The 24,301-nt window shown below is 36.6% G+C and overlaps 1 protein-coding gene across 3 annotated transcripts; it reads right to left on the reverse strand.

Annotated features, from left to right (window-relative positions):
* Positions 1-1,912: 1,912 nt before the first annotated feature.
* SAR1B (secretion associated Ras related GTPase 1B) lies at positions 1,913-24,015 on the reverse strand. Of its 3 annotated transcripts, XM_074313529.2 has the most exons (8): positions 23,739-23,846; positions 23,138-23,223; positions 14,819-14,894; positions 11,074-11,193; positions 7,423-7,488; positions 5,780-5,883; positions 4,618-4,749; positions 1,913-2,556 (listed from the first exon to the last, which is right to left on the reverse strand). In XM_074313529.2, exons 3-8 carry the CDS (start codon positions 14,874-14,876, stop codon positions 2,440-2,442), a joined length of 597 nt encoding a protein of 198 aa, XP_074169630.1. In that variant the 5' UTR covers positions 14,877-14,894; positions 23,138-23,223; positions 23,739-23,846; the 3' UTR covers positions 1,913-2,439. The 3 variants fall into 3 exon arrangements, with proteins under 3 accessions (XP_074169630.1, XP_019595820.1, XP_074169631.1); XM_019740261.3 differs by lacking the exon at positions 23,138-23,223 and having other exon boundaries at positions 23,739-24,015; XM_074313530.2 differs by lacking the exon at positions 23,138-23,223 and having other exon boundaries at positions 23,533-23,819.
* Positions 24,016-24,301: the final 286 nt, after the last annotated feature.

Raw genomic sequence — 24,301 nt, forward strand, 5'->3', positions numbered from 1 at the left:
CATTTACCCGCAAAATACTCCACGGGTGCACACTCGCACAGGCACATAGGGAGTATGTTTTCCCTATGTCTTCTCCTGTTTCTTGCCGGTCTCGAGGGTGAACAGGGACTCTGTGTGCTCTCAGAGCTAGATGGTAAACCCAATGGCTGGGGAACTCTGCAGGCCCACCTCTCTCGAGCTGGGAGGAGAGCCGGTTGCTGCTAAGTGCAGTTTCCTTTCTAGAGGTTTGGACCGTATGAACCTTATGTCTAGGGAAAATGTCCACAGTTTAGATATGGTCCATAAAGTGACTTTGTTTCTTTGATCCCAGTGTGAGAACTAGAATAAGAATTCTGGAGTGAGATATTTTGTACCAAAAAGCATTTTCCCCCTCTAGAGAAACCAATAAGCTTTGTCCTTTATACCAATTTATGAGACAAATAATTGACATCTCAAGTATCACAAGAGATACTAGGAAATGCTTGAAGAAAGGCCTGTCCCTATAGGTCCTGAAGACAGATACTATCAACGAGGCAGCTGCTTTTAATAAGGCTTTTTTCTGTTTATCAGGACAACAGAAGTGAGTACTTTAAACATGGCTGGCAAAACAAACAAGAGGCTGAAATGTCATTTCCTACTTTTCCCATGGTGTCACTGAACTTCCTAAACAGGGAAGAAACTCTTTTATATTCGTGTAGAAGGAAGCTGAAAGTGAAATAGAATAGCCAAATTACTAAAACCAAATGTCATGTTAAGAAAATGACGTTGTAGGTTTAGCTAACTGGAAATTCCGTCCAGCCACATTCCTCAATCCTTCTTTGCTTCATGTTACATTACCGGTGACAGAAAGGACTATAGTAACTCTGATTTGGACAATAACTAAAGAAAACACTAATTTTAATACTAAAATTATTCTTGATAGAATTGGAGCAATCTATTCTCAGTGGAATTAGTTAAATATACTATAAAATCTTGAATTATAACGAAGACAGAAATCTTAAGCTTGAGAGTCTTTAAAAATACATATTTGGCACTTATCTTTCATCTTATTTTACGAATTATGGGAATCTTAAACACATGGGGAAAAAACTCAATTTCTTAGGAAATTAAAATGCTTTAAAAAGCTAATCAAAAATTTTTTAAGTCTATCAATGAGGCTTGCAAACACTGTCATATGGCAAGTATTATATCTAAAAATAAAAGCCTTTGTAGTGGAAAGTAAGAGCTAGCTGAGAGGAACTAAGAAAAAAGAAAACTAAACACAAGCATTCATTTTCTATCTACCAAGAAGTAATATATAACAAAGAACGCAAGAGCTATAGGACAGGAGCAAAATCCCCACACATCTCACTAACTGCAGCAGAACAGGCTTTTTCCTCAGATACGCAGGCCTCCGCAATGAAACTGTGCACAAGATCCTACTTGTCACTCGTCCTGGGAAGTACCATTAAGCATAAAGAGACTGGGAGTACCTCTAAATGTAGGATGACTGGTGCCTGTCACTACGTTTGGTGAAGAGGCACAGATTACCAAACCAGGCACCAATGAGATGGGTGCGCTTCAGTATTAGACAAGTGGAATTGAGCTACAGGGCCCATCAAACCAAAACTCAACCCCGTGTTGACCCAGAAGATGTGCTTGTCTTCCGAAGGCTGATCCCACAGGGACTAGGAGACGGACCCTATCGGCACTGGTAGTGTTACTGGTAAAAATACACATGATTCAGAGATAAACGTGGGATAAGGTACAACCAAGCACAACTTGTCTCCTGGTAAATGCAAAAGCCTCTAGGGACTTATATTATTATTCTAAATATTCTGAAGCAAACTCCTTTCCCAACAACCACCTCATATGTATAGTATTAAACACACAAAATTTCAGAGCATACTAGCTAGATAAGACACATTAAAATGAAACATTTGCCCAACAAAGATGCCAAACATCAGGGTTTGTTTTATTGCATGACGTTTGCATAAGAAAAATTATTGAAAACTGTAAGGCATCATGCAATCATCAATAAGCTAATTATTAACTGTACACTTAAGATAGGTGGACATAGAATCTAAAATTTAAAAACTAGTTCCAAAAAAGTACATAAAAATTTTAACATGATGAGCTTTTAATTATGGTTTATACTTGTAGTTTCATATTGTTAAAAAGTGCTTCAAATGTGCTGCTGGAAAGTTGCCCTTTATAAATGGCGCTGGGGGTAATGTCACAGATTATAAACTGTAAAAACTAATTATCTTTATGGAATTAGAAAGCTAACATTGTGATAGTTAAACTTACTTGAATCACTTTTCAATTCTCACTCAAATTAAGTTGATATAATATTAATAATCTAAAAAAACCTCTGTTTTCTAGCCAACAAAAGTCTATTGAATTCAAGTTATGCATGTTCAGCAATCAAATCTCTGAGTAGGCCTGAGTGGCGAGACCTGGGCCCAACACAGGCTGGTGTTAATCGATGTACTGTGCCATCCAGCGGAAGCCTTCTCCGTAACCTTGCCTTTTGAGCACGCTGCACATGAAAACTTCTAAGGGCCGGGCATTCAGTTCTTTCAGAGATACACTGCCCTAGAAGAGAAGGCAGATATTACATTCAGTGACCCCTTGATGAAATAAGAGCTCCATCCCCAGTAGAACTGTTGCTTTTATATGTCCGAGAACAAAGGGTGACTGAGATAAAGCCATGGGTGTTTGGCATTGCAGTCCCCTAAACACACAGGAAAACTCCTCCTCTCTACTTTAGGACAGAACAGGAAAGAGGCTGGCTTGTGAGGCACACAAGAATGAAAATAATCTCTAACTTAGACAATAATTACCCAAACTGGCTTCACAAATGTTAAGAACGAGCATTCTGAGTAGGTTTATGACTAAACAAGGCATTTCCTAAAATTAATATGGAATTGAGTTATTAAAAAGAAGACTCAGAAACAGACCAAAGTCTACCTTGTCTAACATAAAAGTCTCCTTCCGTAGGCTGCAGTACCTCTATACTGAAAGAGTATATGTAAACCAAGGAAATTTTGTTTGTAAGACAATGGGATTTTTCAATATTAAGGTCCCTCTCCCAAACAAACCCCAGTAGAAATGAATGAAAAAATAATGCATCTTAAAGCTTACTATTAAGTATATGGTCAGAAAACCCCCAAACACTCCTATACCCAAGCTGACATTTTATTTTTCTCTCTGGTGAAGTCAGGGCCTAAACATTGAACTGGGGGTTAAATACACAATGGTTTGCTTAAACACTCAAGTGTATTATTTGGTGGCTAATTCTGAGAATTGATGATAAATAAAGCTGAAAATTTTCATTTAGTTTCCCATAAGCGTGAGATTTGACATTTTTGTCATCACCACGAAAGGTCTCATTCAGTGGTAGAAAGAACACCTGTAAGGATATTACAAAAGACGCAAATGTATAAACACCAGTTCTTTTAAATTTGAGTGTAGGTGGTATACAATATTACATTATATCTGTTTCAGGTGTGCAATATAGTGATTTGACAATGTGATCACCCCACTAATTCTACTAAACACCTGTTACTATGCAAACTTATCACAATATTATTGACTATATTCCCCTTCACCTTTTCCACCCATTCCCCACCCCTCCCCCCAGCACTGTGGCAACCATCCCTTTGGTATGTTTTATGAGTCTGTTTTTGTTTTGTTTGTTCGTTTCTTTAGGTTGCATACGGTATTTGTCTTTCTCTGACTTACTTCACTTAACATAATGCTCTCTAAGTTCATCCATGTTGTTACAAATGGCAAGATTTCATTCTTTTTTATTACTCTGAGTGTGTGTGTGTGTGTGTCTGTGTCTGACATCTTTATCCAATTATCTATCAATGGACATCATATCTTGGCTATTGTAAGTAATGCTGCAGTGAACAAAGGGGTGCATATACAATGGTGCCAAAAAATGTATATGCATTTTAAGAATGGAAAAAACCGTATTAAAATTGTAATACAATGAATGACACTAGCATTCGTTTAATTAACACCATCTTTTAAGCGAACGTCATACTACACATTGCTACATAATTCAACTTCGGAAAGTAATACATAGATAACATTTCTTAAAACGTGTATACATTTTTTTGGCACCTTGGTATTTTTTCAAATCAGCATTTTCGTTTTCTTCTGATAAATACCTAGAAGCGGAATTGCTGGGTCGTAAAGTAGATCCGTTTTAAGTTTCCGAGGAATCTCCATACTGCACCAATCTGTAGTCCCACCCACAGTGCACAGGGTTCCCTTTTCTCTGCATCCTTGCCAACACATGTTACTTGTTGACTTTTTGATAATAGCCATTCGGACTGGTGTGGTTTTGATTTGCATTTCCCTGATGATTAGTGACATTGAGTAAATGATAGTTTTTAACAACAAAAAAAGATAATGGGCTTGATAATAATTTTAAGACGTTTCATTGCACACATGAAACTAATATAATGTTATATGTAAATTATAACTCAATTTTCAAAAGCCAGACTGTCCCAATTGGACTAACATGCACGAGTACTGTTAGAGATAGTGTTAGAATAAACTATTTCAGAAGTAAAAATAAATAAATAAAAGACATTTATACTGTTGAATGAAATATTCACACTTGTCAGTTTTTTTTCCTTTTACCTTTCCTGTTGTCTGACCATATAAACCAAACATCTCTCGTAACCTCTCCTCACTGATGGCTTCAGGTCTGTCGATCTTATTCCCAAGAATCAGTATAGGAACATTAGCAATGGTTTCATCGGTCATTAGTGACTGAAAAGAAAAAAAAAAAGACATGATGTTGATATGAAACTATCTGAAGGGCTTATTTTGACAAGATACCAAATGTGTATCAAGGACTCATTCTCTAACATAACATGTTAGTTTTGCCAACTTTCTTTGGCAAATTTTTCCTACATTTTAAAGTGAGCTCAATGAACCCACCAGCTCAATTCTTCTCTCCCTAAGCCTCCTTCTGTAGATGCTCACTCTGCTCAATCGGTGAAGTACGGTGACTAGAGCCAACGCCTTGAAAACGGGCAGACCTGGTTTCATTTCTAGTTCTGCTGCTTCTAAGATGTGAGATCTTGGACAAATAAGCCTCACTGAAGTTCAAAGGGAAATTGGAATAGCAGCACCTACCTCATGGAGTTGATCAGAGAATTAAATGAGGTAATATGCACAGAGTGTGGCACAAAGTAGGATCAGGAATTTCCTGACCCTGTTCTATGACCACAGAACCTACCTGGACTTTTTCACATGAACAAGTATTTGTTTGCCTGCTCTGGGCAGAGGCATTGTCAGGTGAGCCTTGTCACATCATGGACCTGCTCTCTCTGTGGCCCCAGACTCGGCACTGGCCTTGCCTACTGCTCCTGAGCCCCTTTCTGAAGCATTTGATCTGGGGGAGGGATGAGGGGTTAGCTACACATAGTCCTGCTCACTCCTGGCAGTGGTGACAAAGACAACATGTTATACCATTTCCAGGCTCTAGCCAACTCCTTAAGAAACTGTCATCCTAGGACTCAAGGATGACTCAAGACCAAGTCACTCCAGGAATATAGCAGACATAAAATAGACTACAAGGGCACGCTTTGCACAGAGTGACTCAAGTCTTGAGGAAGGGAGCCTGTGTTAGCCCTTCCTCAGTAGCTACTCCCTCTGTATCCTAAGTAATCACGGAGCCCCACAAGCTGCCAGGAGTTACATCAGAAAAGCTGCACTCTGATACCTAGACTTCCAACCTATTTCCTCAGCTTACCAGAGTGATACAACTATGTTTAGTTTTAATTATTTAACTTACAACAAGTTCTTCTTTTGATTCCAACAGCCTTTCATGGTCTGCACAATCCACCAGAAATACAATGCCATTGATAGCAGGAAGGTAGTTTTTCCACACCCTTCGAGCTAACAAAAACAATTAGGAGTTACATTTTATTTGCTGGTCAACACTAGCAGATGGGTGATGAAAGTATTAAGATATCAAGTGTAGTTATCTCTTAGCTGCAGCTACTTCACTACAGACTTAATCTTTCACCAAATGTTGCCAAAATCTTTCCAGAAGAAGACATTTCAGGCTTTCCCTGATTGTGGGCAAGTCAAATACTTTACTGCGCCCCAGTTTCCCACGTGAGAAGTAGAATTAGTATCTGCTACCAAGGGACAGTGATACACATTAAGATCAGTGGAGAACCACTAATATTTTACATGCAGTCTTCATTGTCTGGCATTTCTAGTTTATCAAGTTTGGGGTTTTTTTTGGTCAGTGATAAATTTGGAGTCATTGGTAGCAGGAAATTAGTATCAAGTACAGACTTGTTAAATTAAAATAATAAAAGCAAACTGTTCTACTTATAACAGAAATTAACTAAAGTCTTTGAAACCATTAGGGTAATTTTTCCCATGACATTTTTTTTAGAGAAAACAGTTTTTGGGATACCCCAGAGGAAAATATCTTTTTTCTCTGACTTCAGTTTTATGACCTATCTTAAAAACAATAAAGAAATGAAGTCTCATATAAGCTCCATTAGGTTCTAATTCTCTCTAATCGTTATATTCCAGAAATTACATATATTTCAAACAACTATTACACGTCTTTAAAATGTGCTTTCACTAGCCACCACCACTTAAAGTCTTTTCAACTGTATATCACATGAGATTTTTAGAACGCCTACCAATTTTGTACTACTTATTTATGAATTACTATGTGCTGGGTACTGCCAAGTCCTGTTGGGGATATAAAAAATGAACAGGATTTTAGTTCCAGAAAGTTCAGGAGAGGAGATAAGACAATCTTTCGAAACTTGCAGACGTGTACACAAATGTACTAAATGCTGTGGAAGTATAGCTGAGAGCACTCCCCACGGGGAGCAACTCTTAGGGAAGGTAGCAGCACTTACACTGGGCCCCAAAGGTGGGTCATTCGTGTGCAGGTGGGGATGGCATGAGCAAAAGCACAGACGTGGGAGAACACCAAGAGGGTTTGGTTTGGTTAAAGTAAAGAGAATGGGAGGGGAATAGTGGGAAATAAAGACTTGAAAAGTAAATTGGAATCAGATCATAGAAATCCTCAATGCCACGTCAACAGGTTTGGCCTTTAATTCGTAGGAATGAGTTAGCCACTGAAGGTTTGTCATACGGAGCAGTAACATATTCATAACATGATTATGATAATAAGCAAAAGGTGGATTGAAGCAGAGAGAGATTGGAGGCTCAATTTTGCTCATATGCTTTACCACAGAAAGCAATTCAGATTTAAATTGATCAGGAGTATCATGAAAATCACACTTTGCTTTTAAAGCATTTAGCTGGGGGTAATAATTTCTAAATTTTAAGTCTACTCTGGCCTTCCTTGAGTAGATGAGATTTCATTCACTGGAACAAAATGGTCATGTTTTTATTAAGTTAAAATAAAACAAAGCTACTATAAGCGTAATAGAATCTTACCTTGAACATGTCCACCCAGATCAAAAGTTGTAAAGGTCATGCCAGCAATGGTTAGTTCTTCTGAGGCTAAATAATAATAAAAAATATTTTTACAACATGAAAATCAGAAATTCATTCATGGCATATTGCTACTTAATGTTTGATTTACTATAAGTGTAAAGGTCAAATCAAGCATTTAGGAAGTGATAAAAGAATTCTTTGATACAATTAGATATACTCCAATTCATACTGATACTAGAACACAAGTAATAGTAATATTCAAATCTAGTATTCACTACCCATCACAATCCAACACTTACTTATTTAAAGGTAAATTTTGTCACTTTACCTTCACAATATTTCTCTTGCTGAAAATGTTAATATATTCAGACAATTTGTTGTGAATTCAAGTGATTGTTCCAACTGAATAATTTTTCCTGCAAGTCATCTTAAATGATATAGGTGAAATAAACAATTTTTTTTCATGTCTGTCATATTTCACAGGTGACAGTCTTTAATGACAAACACAATTATAATAAAAAATTTTGGCTATTATTTCTTCAAGTGTTTTTTCTGCTCCCTACCATTCCTTTCTCTTTGCTTTATTTTTCTCTTTGCTTTATTTTATAGTTTCTATTGTACTGACTTAAGTTCACTGGTCTTTCCTTCTGCAGTAATGGCACTATCTAATTTGCTGTTAATCCTATCCAGTGAAATTTTCATTTCAGATATTACATTTTTCATTTCTACAGGTTCCATTTGGTTCTGTCTTATATCTTCCATTTCTCTCCTCATGACGTTCATGTTTTCCTTAAATCCTTGAGCAAATTTATAACAGCTATTTTAATTTCCTTATCTGTTAATTCCTTTATCTTTGCCACTTCTGGATCTGTTTCTTCTGATTGATTTTTCTCCTTATGGATGATACTTTCCTGCTTCTTTGCATGTCTAGTAATTTTTGATTAGATGCTAGATTTTGTTGTATTCTTTTGAAGAAAGTTGGACTTTGTTCTAGCACGCAGTTAAGTGCTTGTAGATGAGTTTTTAAGTTTAGTTAGGGTAGATCTAAAGTAGCCTTTACTTTCAGGCTACTCTAACCCTGTTACTAAGGTATGATCCTTCTGGAGTCTCTATGGAATGCCCTGTGTATTCAACCAGGTCTCTCCAGCCTGGCTAATGGGAACATGAACGATTCCTGGTCCTGTGATAGCTCTTGGAACTATTTAGCTAACAGCTCTGCTACATTGTTCTTTCTCTAAAAATTGTTCTTTTGCCATGTGGAGTTTTACCCCATGCATGCACAGATTGGTATTTAGCTATGAAAATTTCTGGAGTTCTTTCTCTGCAGTACTCCTTTCTCTTTGGTACTCTTGCCAAGCAAATTCTAGTCACCTCAGCCTCCCCAAATTTTGGTCTCTGTCTCCTCAACTCGGCAAGACTACTGGGTTATACTTGGGTTTCCTCTCCCTGCACCATGGTCTGAAAATTATCTCCTGTGATAAAGCTTGAATAAAGAAGGGTTTGTTTTCCTTCTCTCAGGAATCAGAGTCATGTGCTAGCTTTTGCCCAATATTTGAAAACAGTTATAGTATATATTTTTGTCCAGTTTTCTAGTTGTTTACAGTGGGAAGGCAATTCCACACTCTATTACTCCTTCATGGCCAAAAGCAGAAGTCCCCTACAATTACAATGAAAGGGTCAATATTCAGGATAATTGCTAAGGCCCCAGAGTAGTTTATCTTGTTAAAAATTCTGTATATAGAGTGCCAACTGAATAAATAATTAATACAATTTGTGTTCAAAGTGTGTTCCTTTCCATAAGGAAAAATTAATGCTTGGATGTGGTTGGCAAACTACCAATATGGTTACACTCAAAAGAAGTCCCAGTTTGAGTGATGAAAATACAGAGCACTGTTAACATCCCGGGAAGTTTCCTCTTGCCCCTTCCCAGACAATCCCCAGAAGCAACCACTGATCTGAATTCCATCACCACAGGTTGGTTTTGCCTGTTCTAGAATTTCATATAAAAGGTATCATACAGTATGTGATTTTTTGTGACCCACTTCTTCCATGAGTATAATATGCATCAGTATGTGTCAGTAGTTTATTCCTCTTTCTTATTGAGTAGAATTCCATTATTTACCCATTCTTTTTTTTAATGAACATCTGAGCTGTTTCTAGTTTGGGGCTATAACCAAAAATGCTGGTATAAACATTACTGTACAAGGATTTTGATGAATATATGTTTTCATTTCTCTTAGATAAATATCTGGCGGTGGAATGGCCAGGTTATAGGGTACATATACATTTACTTTTTTCACATATGCTTTTGATTGATTGAAAAATACAAGTTTAAATGAATGTGAGTTGCAGGAAGGTTGAGATAGCATCTATTTTGTGCCATTGCTTTCTTCTGGTACTTAAAACAATGTCTGACATAAGGTAGGTGCTCAATAAATATTTGTTGAATAAATAAAAGAGAGCAACATCAAAAAATTAAAAAATGACTTACACCTAATATAAGACCACTCTGTAGTCTCTTCCAATTCTGCTGTTTTTGCAGACAATTTAATATACTCAATTTCACCATGATCATTTTTTCTTTAACAGTATTGTTCTTGTATCAGAATCTTATTTGCCAAGCCCCACTTTCTTCTCCTAATATAAAAAAAGATTTATCAATTTTATGAAATCTTCCTTTTCCAATTTCACTAACAATTTTATAGATAAAATAGTACTTTGTTTTGTTCTTTCTCCTTCCTTGTTCTTTGAATATTTACTGAACTAAAAAACTATGATATTATCTACTTTTTTGGTCCAGTTCTCGATTTTATACTCATCATGAAAGCCACACTTATTGTTTCATAATTAATCTGTGGATTAAGTTGTCTTTAAACTCTGTGTCTACTTGATTCATAGTTTTCTTCGACAATAAAAGTGAAGTCACAGTTGTTTGTAAGTTAGGCTTCTTTCTAATAATTTTGTCACTTTACCTTCACTTTCTCAAAAGGTACCTATTACATAACTTTATATACAGGATGGCATACATTAAGTGATTGACAGGGTCATTATTAATGCCTTTCAGGTAGTCTTTCTTAAAGAAAGCACAGTCAATTATTTTTAAGTTGTTTTAAAACTTTCCATAAGTATAGCAATACATGTCCTGTTTTTTTGGAATAATTTCATGGTCTTTATATTAGATACTGTTGAAGTTGTTAGGATGAGAAAAATAACTGTTTAATAACTTGAGGGTCACCAGTAAAATATAAAAGTATAATCTATCCACCGAATAAGGACTAAAATAGCACAGTTTTAAAATTTGAAAGAATTTTAGGTTATGTAAACAAGGTAATAATGACTATTTATAGCCTAAGCAATATCTGGTTGGATAGACCTTAATCATGTCATAATCCCTGAGACAGAAACTTTTTAATTCCTCTAGCTGGAGAAGGGTGTACTAACTGATAAGAAGATATGAATATTACTTCAAGATCTAAATATACGCCCTAAGAGTTGGGTCTCAAAATATACTATTTTGAGAACAGGTCAAATCACCTGATCATAATTTATACACCAAAAAACCACACCCTAAAACAATAAAACTTTTGGTTAGCACCTATGAATTGGTATCACTTGATAAAGTAATAACATTGTACGGAGGAAAATACTTACTGGGATGTAACGTTGGGACATGTTGTCCAAGTCTGTCATCTTTTAGCATGTGTAGCAATGTTGTTTTTCCCGCATTATCCAATCCAAGAAATACCAATTTACCAGATTTCTTATATAATCCTGCAGAGTAAGAGCTATGATTAGTCAAAGTGGTATCTGACACAGATTTATCCAAATAAAATGACTTTCAGTAAAAGTATAATACTCAGTTTAGATAGATAATTTTCCTAATTACTCTTGATTTTTGATAAAGAAACACCTATCAATCTTTTGAACTTTAAGATTTTATAAACTGGCCTGAATAAGCCTGCATTTCTAACCTAGTTTTAAGTGTTTTTTTTTTATTTTTTTATTTTATTTTTTTAATTATTCTTTTCAATTGTGGTAAAATACATGTAACATAAAATTTACCATTTTAACCACTTTTAAGTGTCCAGTTCAGTGGCATTAAGTACATTGACACTGTTGTGTACTATTTTTAGTTTTGAAGAGCTATTTTAAATCTATTATAATTTGGGAAATCAAATCATTGTCAAACTAATCTTTGCCCCTGTCAAGAATGTGTGTGTTACCTCAACTTATCTGCAATGCCAAAATGCCGATTCCCTTGGTAATTTAGGGGTAAATACCTGTGTCCTCTACTAGAGAAACACTCATAAAATAGTTGACATCATGTATTTATGAAGCCAAATCAAAATTACAGTGAATTTTTTCAGTGAAGTTTAGTTTATTGTCAAATTTTCCTGAGAATAAGGTTAAACTATTCACAGGATTGCATAAAAGTAAGCAACAATAAAGAAACAAATGTGTAAGTTTAGATGTATCAACCAAGCACTGATAGATAAAGTGATAAATAGAAGACAGACAGCATTGACCAAACTATCCTAGACTGGCATTTACTGCAAAATTCCATATTGAGCTTTATTATTTTCTTGAAAGACTTTTCTAAAGAGCAGTTTTAGGTTTACAACAAAATTGAGAAGAAGGCACACAGATTTCCTACGTATCCCCACACAGGTAACCTCCTTCATTATCAACGTCACTCACCAAAATGGTACATTTCTAACCAAGGATGAACCTATATCGGCACATAATCACCCAAAGTTTACCTTAGGGTTCACCGTTGGTGTTGTACATTCTATGTTTGGACAAAGGCATAATGATATATCCATCATTATAATATCAGAGTATTTTTATTGCCCTAAAAATCTTCTGTGCTCTGCCTATTCATCCTACTCCACCCCCACTGATCTTTTCCTTGTCTCCATATTTTTGCCTTTTCTAGAATGTCATATAGTTGAAATCACACAGGATGTAGCCTTTTCAGATTGGCTTCTTTCGCTTAGTAATATGCACTTAAGGTTTCTCCATGTCTTTTCATGGTGTAATAGCTCATTTATTTTTAGTGCTGAATAATATTCCACTGTCTGGATGTATCACAGTTTATCCATTCACCTACTAAAGGACGTCTTGGTTGCTTCCAAGTTTGGGATATTATAAATGAAACTGCTATAAACATCTGTGGGTAGGTTTTGTGTGGACATAAGTTTTCAACTTTTGGGTAAATACCAAGGAGCACGATTGCTGGATTGTATGCTAGGAGTATGTTTAGTTTTGTAAGAAACCACCAAACTGTCTTCCAAAGTGTCTGTGCCATTTCACACTCCCACCAGTAAGGAATGAAAGTTCCTGTTGCTCCACATCCTCACCAGCATTCAGTGTTGTCAGTGTCTGGATTTCGAACATTCTAATAGGTATGTGGTGGTATTGAAGTTTATTCTTCATGTGTTTAATTTTCTAACACCCATAGAATTATATGAGGACAGGGATATAGTAGCAGCTCGAAAAATATTTACTCAGTCAACAAATGAACTTTTAGAGACATGAGGCAATTATAGGGTCAGGACACCCATTTTCTAGTAAGTTCGTGCCAAAATAACACATAGTTCTTTATACACATTTAAATTTAAACAGTACATTGTTTGAAGTCCTAATCTTTTGATCACCTACTGGACCAATAATTCTGATCCTACGGGGAAGACTGTTCCATATTTACTTGAGCTTGGACACTACATTAGTCCTTTATGAATTCTGACTAGAAATTTCTTTAAACATTTCTATTTCTTAAAAGGTTTCTACATAGATTGTTTCTAACCAATGCAATCAATCTTACCATCCTAACTTTAAAATAGTAAAAGTGTATTGGATAAGATTCCAAAAAGGAAAATCTAGAATATTTAGACTTCAATCTTTAAAGTGGGTTGGACTAAATTCTTATTTTGTAGTAGGCACTGTTAAACACCAGTATATATTATTTCATTTAACAATATACCTCAAAATACCTCTTTGAAGGAGGCATTATTATCCTCCTTTTTACAGAGGGGAAACAAAGGCTCAAAGTTAACTTGCTCAAATGCTGAAGTCAGATCTGAGATTTGAACCCATGTCTGATCCCAAAGCTTTGGTTCATTTCCATTTTTGTACACTGCCTCCCAATGTTAGCCATTTCAACTTTCTTGTTCTTGATTGTGATGCAATCTATTTAGTCACTTCAATATAATTCAGCATAGACTCATTGTTCTGTAAACTGAGAAATAGACTCCAACCTGTTACAACCCCAAATCCCAGCATAATAGTTTAAAAACCCCTATTTCTGACCCAGATGCTTGTTAAATATGTTACAAAATACTTCATTCTGATAAAATGACTTAAGAATTCTCTTGGAGGTAGTATAGCGAGATCTAATATTTGACCAGTATAAAATGAGAACTTTTATTTTAAAAAAGAAAAAAAAACAAACCTTGGTTTTTAACAACTTGCAAATACTGAGGTTCAAATAAGAAATAATAATAGTGACAAAATTTGATCTTATATTTTTATCCTTTTAATATATAGTAGTTAAACAAAATTTACACATTTTCCAAACAAAATTTATTGCTTTGGTTAAGATTATGTTTGTGGAGAAAGAAATATTTATAAAGGAGATACCATTGCTTAAGTATGGCTGTGGCCAGTTTAAACTATGTTGACCACTCTGTAATTACATGAAAGCTTCTCTTTCTGCCAATTCACATGATGATTACATGGAGACTAAACTTAGGGCAAAATTTGAAAATGGGAGACCAGAAATATTTTCATTAATGATTACAATAACAAAGTTGTATATATCTCAATATAAAAGTTAATGAAAAGCTTGTTTCACTAAAACAAGGTGACAAGTCAAGGGTGTCAATAAACGAATGAGAAGCTAAGATTTTTCCTCTCTTTAAAATCGATAAAGAGAGGAAGATCACTGGGCAGAATTGCTGGGTAAACAAGTCTCATTTAGCAGATTAAAAAACGCCATTTATGATACGCCAGCCACTTTATAGAACGTGCCTTTTTATAACAAAAATAATAAATTGGATTCCTGTGAAGATTAAATGAGACAAAGCATGTAAAGCACTTAGGTAAACTGGCTAAAAAACGGTAGCTATTCCTGTTAATAATATTCCTAGCAACAACCTTAAGAAATAGAAATTATTATTATTATTATTACAGATAAGGAAACTAAGGCTAATGTGGAGAATGTGCCCAAAAGTACATAATTTATAAGGGATACAATGAGTAATTAAACATATTTGTATGATTTTAAAGCCCACATTCTTAACTACTGGGTTATATATAAAGAGGCTCTACACAAACAAGCACTTTTATATCATTCGGCTTGAATGGATAACAAGACAGAACAAAGGGCCAACATTACCTAAAAACTGTAGCACACTGCTGAAACCACTGTAAATCCAGTCAAATATGAAGGACATATCCAAATCTTATACGGTCTGAAAAAAAAGTGTTTTCAATTTAGTAGTCAACATTAAACGCCAATATACATTAAATGCCAACAACATTAAACACCAACTCTGAGTAAATAATCCTACTACAACCACCTACTACGAAGAATTAAACACTTAATCCAGGCTGGTTTAACCTCATCTATATTGATGCATAAAAAACAAAAGGCCATTAAAATACCAAGTAGAGACCATTCTTTGCCCATCAAAGTAACCAACATGAAAAAAAGAATTATAACAGCCAGGACTAGAAAAGATGTGGTAAAAGAGGCATGTTAGTGGCAGTATATAAATTGGTGCAAATCTTTTTCCAAACCAGTTTGGCAATAATATATCTGTTGATACCATCTGACCCAAGAATTCTACTTTTAGAAATTGTCCTAAATTTGGAAAAGCTTTTTATATAAAGATGTGATTAAAGGGTTATGTAGGAAGTATTTTGGAAATAATCCATATTCAACAGTAAATTAAATCAAGTTAGTATATGGCCTATGGAATATATACCAAAACAATGGAGGCGGGGAGGAATATTTACCAAAATAAAGTGGGAGAAGGGAAAGCAGGAAGAAGAAAGTTTATGAATAATGAAATAAGTTTCCAAGTCTGATTATACCTATACAGAGTAAAAACCCTTTTTCTATTTGTTTTGGTCCTTTGTAGCAGTTGGTACCAGGTGGTAAATTTCTGTGTTTGTTATTTTTCTGCATTGCTCAAATTTTAATCAATTACTGAATGTTAAAAATTCTAAAGACGGTAGAAAATGCAGAGTATAATTCAATTCAGCATTTCATGACACGTGCTTGATAAACTAACAGTGTTAATAAGGAAAACGAGGAAAAAAGCCTCTTAAGAAAGATCATGTACTGTATACAGAAATATATTTTCATATTAACAAAGTTCATTTTCTAGAGCTGAACAACAACAAAACCCAGTCCCAAAACTTGGGCCAAATCCAATGAGTTTGAAGGGTTGTGCTATCTTTGACATTCTTTAGACAAAGCATAACACACAACACTGCTTTCTTTAACTACCTCTCATTCCAGTGGGCTGCCAAGCTTGACACAGATGGGCCCCCAAACTCAGAATTCCTAGAGGATAAGGTGTTAACAGACCATATGGTCTGAGAGCAGGAGACAGAAAAGAGACAGCCCACCTCCAGTCTGTACGAGGCACAGCAGTGTTTACTAGGTGCCCTGGATTCTGGCAATAGCCTCATCCCTCTACTATCCCCTTGAACTAGTACGAACAGAATTTTGTTTTTGCAACCTGTTGATTTCGTGATTAAGAAAGAGTGACTGGCAAATTGTGAACAGTTTCATGTGTCAGTATCACAAGAAGGAGAACTACACCAGCAACGTGTGTGTGCATTATATACACAAGAATCTAATATTTCAGAAGTTATTTTATTCAAATTGAAAATTATACCTCCTTCTACGATTATCATTCTAGATCATGTAGAAATTGAAACTTGTAGTTAGAGAAAACATATAGAAGTGTCTTATCTCTTTTTAGGTATGATACATGTTAAAGAGAGTCATAATTTTCAGTGTAGAAAGTCCAATAAAACAGTGGTGTGCTGAGATATTTAATTCAATATATGTTTACAGAGCTCATATTACGGCCAAGGTCCTAAGCTAGGCATCATGAGGAACACAAATATTGATGATAAACATGGCTCCGTCTCTCAAAAAGGTTATAGTCTCTCAAAAAGGTCAGTTAGCGACACAAATGTGATTTAACTGCAAAATGTTAAAACTGCATAGGATATTATTTAGGATGGTAAAAACTTACCCTATAGAGTTTCAAGACTTACACAAGCATGAAGAAAACAAAATGCCCATATTGTAAATCGTAAGCTACTAGGGGATTAATGATCATAAAAGCATAAAAACTGAATAAAAATAAACAGAAATAAAAATAAAAACGCAACAGGAAGAGGGATGGTATGCTCACAAGTCCTGCTTATCTCTATATCCAAAGTCCTATTCCCATGGTTCTATGGCGACGAGGTGCAGCTAAGGAAAGGTTTCTTGGGAGATGTTTAACTCAAATCTCGAAGATTAAGTACGAGTTTGCTAAAAGGTGGTAAAGGTTATACCGTGTACAGAGGTATGAAACTGAATGGGTGAACGGGTACAGCACAATGTCAGGTATTGTTAGATGATATGATCGGAGTTAGGGAACTGCAAACTGAGAGTAAAATTCAATGGGTAAAATTAGTGAGGTCGGAGCCAGAGTGATGAACAAATCTGAGACTAAATTTAGGCACTTGGTCTTCATGCTTGCTACCTACATATGTAAATATAAGAAACAATACTGAATCAGTCTTTCAATTTCATAAAACAAAGCAAAACAAACAAGCAGCTACCATATATTGAATGCCTATAAGCAGTATGGTCGAGAGGTTAGAGCAGGAGCTACGGAGCCAGGACTTGACCACTTACTGTCTGTCTACCTTAGGAAAGTGACTTCACTTTCCTCACCTATAAAATGGGGGTAATAGTAGCTACCTGAGATGGCTGTTGTGAAGATTAAATAATTAACACACACAAAGCACTCAGTATCTGGCATGGAGTAAGCATTTAATATTAGCTGCTGTGATTATTTCTTCTACTGTACGGCCCAGTACTGCTGTTTCCCCGAAAAGAAGACCTAGCCGGGCCATCAGCTCTAATGTGTCATTTGGAGCAAAAATTAATATAAGTCCTGGTCTTATATTATGTAAGACCTGGTCTTACTTTACTGTAATATAATATAAGACATAAGACCCGGTCTTATTTTACTATAGTCTTATATTAATTTTTGCGTCAAAAGACGCATTATAGCTGATTGTCCGGTTAGGTCTTATTTTCGGGGAAACACGGTAGACACTTTACATGTCTCCACTAACCACCCCAACAACCTTTCAAAATAAATATTATTGTTCCCATTTTACTAAAGATGAAACTGAAACTATAATAATTAAAACTCAACTATTACTGATTGGCACATCTAAGTTTCAAACCAGTCTCTTTCTGATTTTCATGTCCATGCCGTTTCCCTTACATTGCAGTGGCTCTCTAAAGCTTTGTAATAAATAGTTTTAACGGTTTAAATTTGTTTAAGTGATTATGTACCATCTTTAAATCACTCCAGCTCACAACTCTGACATGTAATTCCTTCCTCTCCCTCACATCCCATATCCAGTTATTCCCAAATTCTATGAATTTCTGTGAAGTCTCGAACTATTTGATTCCTACAGGAGCCACCTAGTGAAGAACCTTTTGTAACATTTCTAAACTACCATCTTAACCTCAAAATTTGTTTCTACCCATCTCTGCATGCCCTCCACACAGTTTCATCAAAATGTCATCTTGGGTGTCACCTGTATAGTCAGAGTGACTATAACTCCCAGTTTGCTGGGGACATTCTCAGCAGTTATCTCAGTGTAATTAATACTGCTTCCTTTTTCTCTCAAAGGGGTCCTGATTTAGGTTTCAAATTATGTGGCTACCCTATACATGTGGATGAAGAGCCACTGGACATGTGTGAGCTGAGAAATGATTCCATCAAACTCCTAGTGCAGTATTCCAGAGCTTCTACTAGCTACCTTCTACCGCGTTTCCCCGAAAATAAGACCTAGCCGGACAATCAGCTCTAATGCACCTTTTGGTATTATATTATATACCCAGTCTTATATTAATTTTTGCTCCAAAAGACACACCAGAGCTGATTGTCCGGCTAGGTCTTATTTTCGAGGAAACATGGTAGCTACCTTTCCAAGCATAATCCGTATTACTCCCCTACTTGTAGCTTCCTCTGGGTCAAGTAAACCGCTTGCCATTCACCGCTGATGACCTGTTTTTTTACCCCCTTCAAACCTCTACCCTTTCTCCTTCCCAACATCAGAGTGTTCTCCCACCATCTCTGCCTAAAGTCCTCCTGCCTCAAGCACCAGTCAAATGTGATGGAAGAAATGAATTCTCACTGGAGATGGTCTTTAAGGGACAGATAGGGGTGGAAGAACCAACAGAACCTCGGAAGGGTAGAACTAGAAGAGACAGCGGCAATAGTGGAAAGGAAAGAAGTTAGCCCCATCAAATACAACTGCAGAGATGTCATAGCTGGCTTTGGTGACAAGGAGACAATGAGCATGAGAGCATGAGCCTGTTAAAACAGCCTGCAGTGGCGTGGTAGTGTGGGAGAGCCTCTGACCAGTATGTACAACACAGCAGAGCCTATCCCCATGATTAACTGTGTGACCTTGAACACGTTACAAGTTTCTTCTGCAAAGTCTCTCAGGGTGTTGTAAGGATCAAATGAGATAAAACGAGCAAAGTATTTCATACCTGGTTGCTGTTGTTATTGAGAAGTGAATGGGACAGCAGGTTAATAGGTGGAGGCAGTGAGGAGAGATCCTCTTTCAAAAAGTTTGAAATGAAATGAAGGAAATGAGATTTTCTTCTTAAGGGTGAGGCTTGAGTATGTTGATGAACTGAAGGGAAGGAGCAGTTAAAGATGAAGAGAAAGTAAAGGAAGGAATTAACCAAAAGGGGCAAAGTTTCAAGAGGAGCGTGGGTTGAGAGTACATCTCTTCCTGCAAGATTAGAAGGGAGGGCCAGGAAATGTATAGTAAAGGTGGCAGGAATCTGACTCCAAAAGTGAAGAAGGGGTGTACAGAAAGTCTGAGGAGCAGAGTGAGGATCAGAATAGCTACTGTGGGGGAAAAGACCAAATTAAAGATTGTTTAAAAGAGTCAAGTTCTCGGCTGGGGTTGAAAACATTCACAGTAGGGCCAATCTGCATTGATTTCCAATTTCTCCTGTCTCCTCCTCACTCTCACTTCCCAGCAATGCTCAGCTTTAGAGAACACTGAGTGAACAGGCACTCGGGGCTTCCAGAATAGGGACTATAAAAAAGACAAAGGAAACAGGAAATTGAGAGTACTAGTGAGAGGCTGAAATGATCTGATCAGACGTTCAGGCTGAGTGGATAAAGGTATAAAGGCAGGCAGTGCATGGGCATGGGCATGGGATGGGGATTAAACGCAGGTTTTTCACAGTAGAGAACTGGGAGAAGAGGGGGAGAGTCTTTAGTGGGAAAGCAGGCGCAGATGCAGTAAAAGGCTGAGAGAAGTGAAAGGTGGGCCATAATTGTGCCAGCAAAGTGAAGGAGAATCCAAGAGAGGATCAGGTCTGGGTGGTGGCAAGCTCCAAGGCCTGGCCCTGGCATACACAGCTGAAGAGAACTGGCGTGAAAGCTAAGGGAAGCCAAACTAGGATACACTGGCCACACTGACAGTCAGTGGAATAACCTAGAAGAATGGAGAGCACTGCTTTAGAAAGCAAGACTGAATCAAGTGGCAAAGTCCTTACTGAAGGTGACTGTTGGAGGGTGTAAGGACTAATTGAGGGTAGAATGGGGTAAGCCTTGAAGGAAAAAGGATTTTTTGCATAAGGATGGTACCAATTTGCTGCTATAAAATTTGTCCTAAGAAAAATAATTTAATAACATATAGGGAAACTCTGCTTTAGTAGATAATGAGATTATGTATATTTCTATAAAGTCGTGGTTTCTAAGAACCTTAAAACAAGCTAGGAGTTGTTAGTCGTTTTAAAGTAGAGGTAAAAATGCTCAACTAAGAATAAAAGTTACTTAGCTACAAACAGATACCTGAGCCCTGAGAACAGGTTACACAACATCATGAATACCCTATTAAGACATATGAAGAGCAAAGGTCAAAAACAAGGAAACATATACACGTCAGCAGATTTATTTATTGCACGAACACCAAACAGGAAAAGTCTCTATGCAGATTAGAAAAGTGATCTACTCAAGTAACGTGAAAATCAGTGCAAATAACTCTCAGATTACAAATAACTTAAAACCTTATTCCATTAAACTTCTACGGATGATTTTCATTTCTATGAAATGTCCAGAATAGACAAATTATTAAAATACATATATTAGAAGTTGTCAGACCAGAGGGGAAGGGGAAATGGGAAGTGACTGCTAATGGGTACTAGGTTTCTTTTCAGGCTGATGAAAATGTTCTGGAATTAGATAGTGATTATGATTGCACAGCTCTTGTGAATATACTAAAAACACTGAATTGTATTTACAAGGGTAAATTTTATGGTATGTGAACTATCTCTCAATAAAGCTATTATAAAAAAATAAAGTCAAATTAAAAAATTTACATGGCCTTTTAATATTTACAACAAATTTATTTAAATAATTAGGCAGAACCATTTAGGTATGAACTTTAAAAAAACACACATAATATGACAAGATACAAGTGCTCCAAAAAGTACTGCTGGAAAAAATAAAAGCTACCATAGTCTAGAGGCAAATATGATATCAGAGTAGGATTAAAAAACCAATACATTAATAACTTTGGGAAGTAAAGAATGGTAGAGCTGTGGTGAAATGCAGAGTACCTATCCTAGAATTAAAAAAAAATATGGACTTAATATGCATCTTCTATTATTTCCATCTGTTGAAATACTATTATTTCATTGAGAAAGCCAATCTTTCTGAGCCCATTTCCTCCTACATATAACGGGAATACCACCTGCCTCACAGAGTTGTAAGAATGATTAAATATGATAATGTACCTGAAAACACCTTGAATATTATTCAATACAAGATGGTATCAACTTATTCAGACTAGGTTAAAATTAAATGCACAAAACTTTAAATGCCAATTTTCAAATTAACTTAAATATGAAAACATTTTTAATGATATTCTGATTTTACTTTAAATATTAATGCAATACTTGACTGTCACCAGAAAAGGTATGAGACTAGTTTCCTTCAACTCCAGGTTAAAAAAAAAAAAAATCACTAGAAAAGATTAATCACAATTTTCTACCCAATTGTGTCAGGTTTATGATTAAAACATGTACAAAATACAGAAGATGAGTATACTTTCTGTAAGCTAATTTAGGAATTATATACACATCTCTCTCAAATTCAAACAGTACTAGAAATATAAAGAAGGCTTGACCATGTTTTGTCGAATTTCAGCAAGGCCCTGTGCATTACTAAGGATAGACAGTAACAATGCTGACTGTTTCAAGACAATGGCTGCTTTAGAAATATTCTCCCCTACAATTGTTAGATTTTCTTTCTATAGCCTTTAAAGTTTTGAAACAGTGATGTAAATTAAAAAATATAGAAAACGTTTTAGGATTGAATGCATAGCAATCACAAAAATGGAACAAGACCTTTTGGTTCACGTACTTAACGAAAAGTATATAGTCAAGTTTCCTGTAGGGAAGTGACACTTGATGGAAAGAAGGTTAAATCTTTGACAAATATAAACAGTAGGATTTTTTTTTAAGAGTGAGAGAAGGGGGCGGGGAAAATCTATATTACAAAAAAAGTTGTTTGAGTCTCAGTACTGAACGTGCCTATATTTAATTAAGAAAATGAAAATTGACATAATGACAAATTCAGTCCTTAAAATACTTTTAACTAAAATTGTCTTAAAAGCTATATGCAAGGAAGAGAAACTTTCAACACTGTGATTTTAAAATTATTTGCTTAGTAATGTTTTACAGAGAAATAATTTAAATGAGTTTCAGCCACATGTACTTAAAGAAGAGGGTGGAGAAACAATGAATCATTACTATAGAATTCTGATTTGTAAGCTTCAAATGATGTGGCAGTGATTTTTATTTCTGATAGGCTTATCTTTTGTTTCAATTCTTGCTTGAAGTGGCAAGGAAAGGTAGGTTAAAATATAATCTTCCTTATTACTGAAAATGCTTCTCTAACATTTCTAAAATAAAGGCAATGGCAATACCTTCCTTTTCTGCAAACTCAGAAAATGCCAATGAACTATAATCTTAAGTATCAAAATATTTTGGTAACGAATGCAAATCCACTAAAACAATATTAGATATACACATTGCTTTGCTATATCAGCACCACTACTTATTAACAAATTGTAAAATCTCCCTTTATTCCTCATCTGTAAAGTAAAGATGATACTACTTACTACCTTCCTTAGTGGATTGTTGTGCGCATAGCTAGCGCCTTACATAGCAGTCAATAAAAACACTTTTTCTTTCATTTGCTTCAATGAGACTTACTCTTAACTGGTATTTAACACTAAACATAGGACGTTCTTCAGAGTAAGGCACGTGGTAATACAGAGCTTGATATAAGAACCTGCAAATATATTAGGTTTAATTTTTCAAGATAAAAGGATTTCTTCACCTCATTTTACCCAATGTATCCAATACCTTAAATTCCTGACGAGTTTGGTTCTTCCGGCCAACGATGTCAGTTTTCGCGGTTGTCAAAACAAATTTCTATCTTGTTGAAAAATCTTGAACAATTTATAAATCATTACAGTTTTCCCCCAATAGCGTATCTTTTCCCCACTCAAATGAGACTTGGGCATGGCAAAACGTTAACTACTACTAGTAAGGAAGCTCGGTTTACCCCTAACTAATCGGAGAGCTGAAAAACAACACACCGCTACACAACCTCTTGAGCTGTCATCAAAGATTCCCGCTGCCTCCACCTTAGCAGGTGAGGAAACTGAGGCCGAGAGGAAGGAAGGACTTGCCCGCAGTTTAGAGTCCTGTCGTTCTTTCCTGAACTAACCCACTGTTTGACAGCAGCGGTGACCTACCCGGAGGACCATCACAGCAGCCCCCGCGAGTCAGGAAAGGAGCTCATTCTGCCTCGCGACTCCTGATTCCGGGGCAGAAAACAGGCGCCCCTTCCTCGCCCGGCCACAGGCAGGGACCCGGGTGGGCCAAGACCCCAAAAGTGCGCCTTCCCCGGGTTCACAGCTGCCGCCCACAGGTTCTCCCGGGAGGAAAGGCCGCCGCTCACCTGCGATCGGAGAGAACGCAATTCCTCGCTTGGTGTCGGCCCTACACCCTCGAGACCCAACTGCAAAGCGCGATGGCTGCCGCGGACCCAGGTCGCGTCAGCTCCTTCCGGGCCCGGGGTGCTTCACTCCGGACTGTCCGCAGGACCGTAGAGCAGTGCGACCGAAGTTCCGCCTCCTAGGAGTTCTGCCTCCAATTCCCTGGCTGAGCTCTCCTGTGGGCCTGGCCGGCCTCCCCGCAGCCCTGCCTCCACAAGAGCTCCAAGGGGCTTCAAGGGCCTGCGGGCACAAGCAGAGAAGGAAACATTGGTTCCCAGTTTGGGGAAATTATCCGTGACATCGTTTTTTAAGAATACACTTTTAAAGTACACCTGTTTCTCGCATTAACAAATGATTTACAAATTGTAACTGTGCCAGGTAATGTGTTGGGTGCTAGGTATTGAATTTTAAACAAGACTGTCTTGACTCTGCAGTTCTTGCTAATGGATTAGCGTTACCTTCCTTAAATGTGTTTAAAAGAATGTTTGGGTGTCTTGAATGGAAATGTGATGACAATGCTTCCAAG

This window comes from Rhinolophus sinicus, chromosome 5, assembly GCF_057876585.1.
Source record: "Rhinolophus sinicus isolate RSI-liver-muscle chromosome 5, RSI-T2T, whole genome shotgun sequence".
NCBI classification, from domain to species: domain Eukaryota; kingdom Metazoa; phylum Chordata; class Mammalia; order Chiroptera; family Rhinolophidae; genus Rhinolophus; species Rhinolophus sinicus.

Bases quoted from the DNA above. Each gene is read 5' to 3' on its own strand.
- SAR1B (XM_019740261.3), bottom strand. From the start codon at position 14,876: ATGTCCTTCATATTTGACTGGATTTACAGTGGTTTCAGCAGTGTGCTA. The intron at 4,750-5,779 runs GTAAGTTAAATA...TTTTCTTTTCAG, and splicing joins AATCAAAAGAAGAACTTGTT to TCACTAATGACCGATGAAAC. The intron at 2,557-4,617 runs GTAAAAGGAAAA...CTTCTCTTCTAG, and splicing joins ATGGTCAGACAACAGGAAAG to GGCAGTGTATCTCTGAAAGA.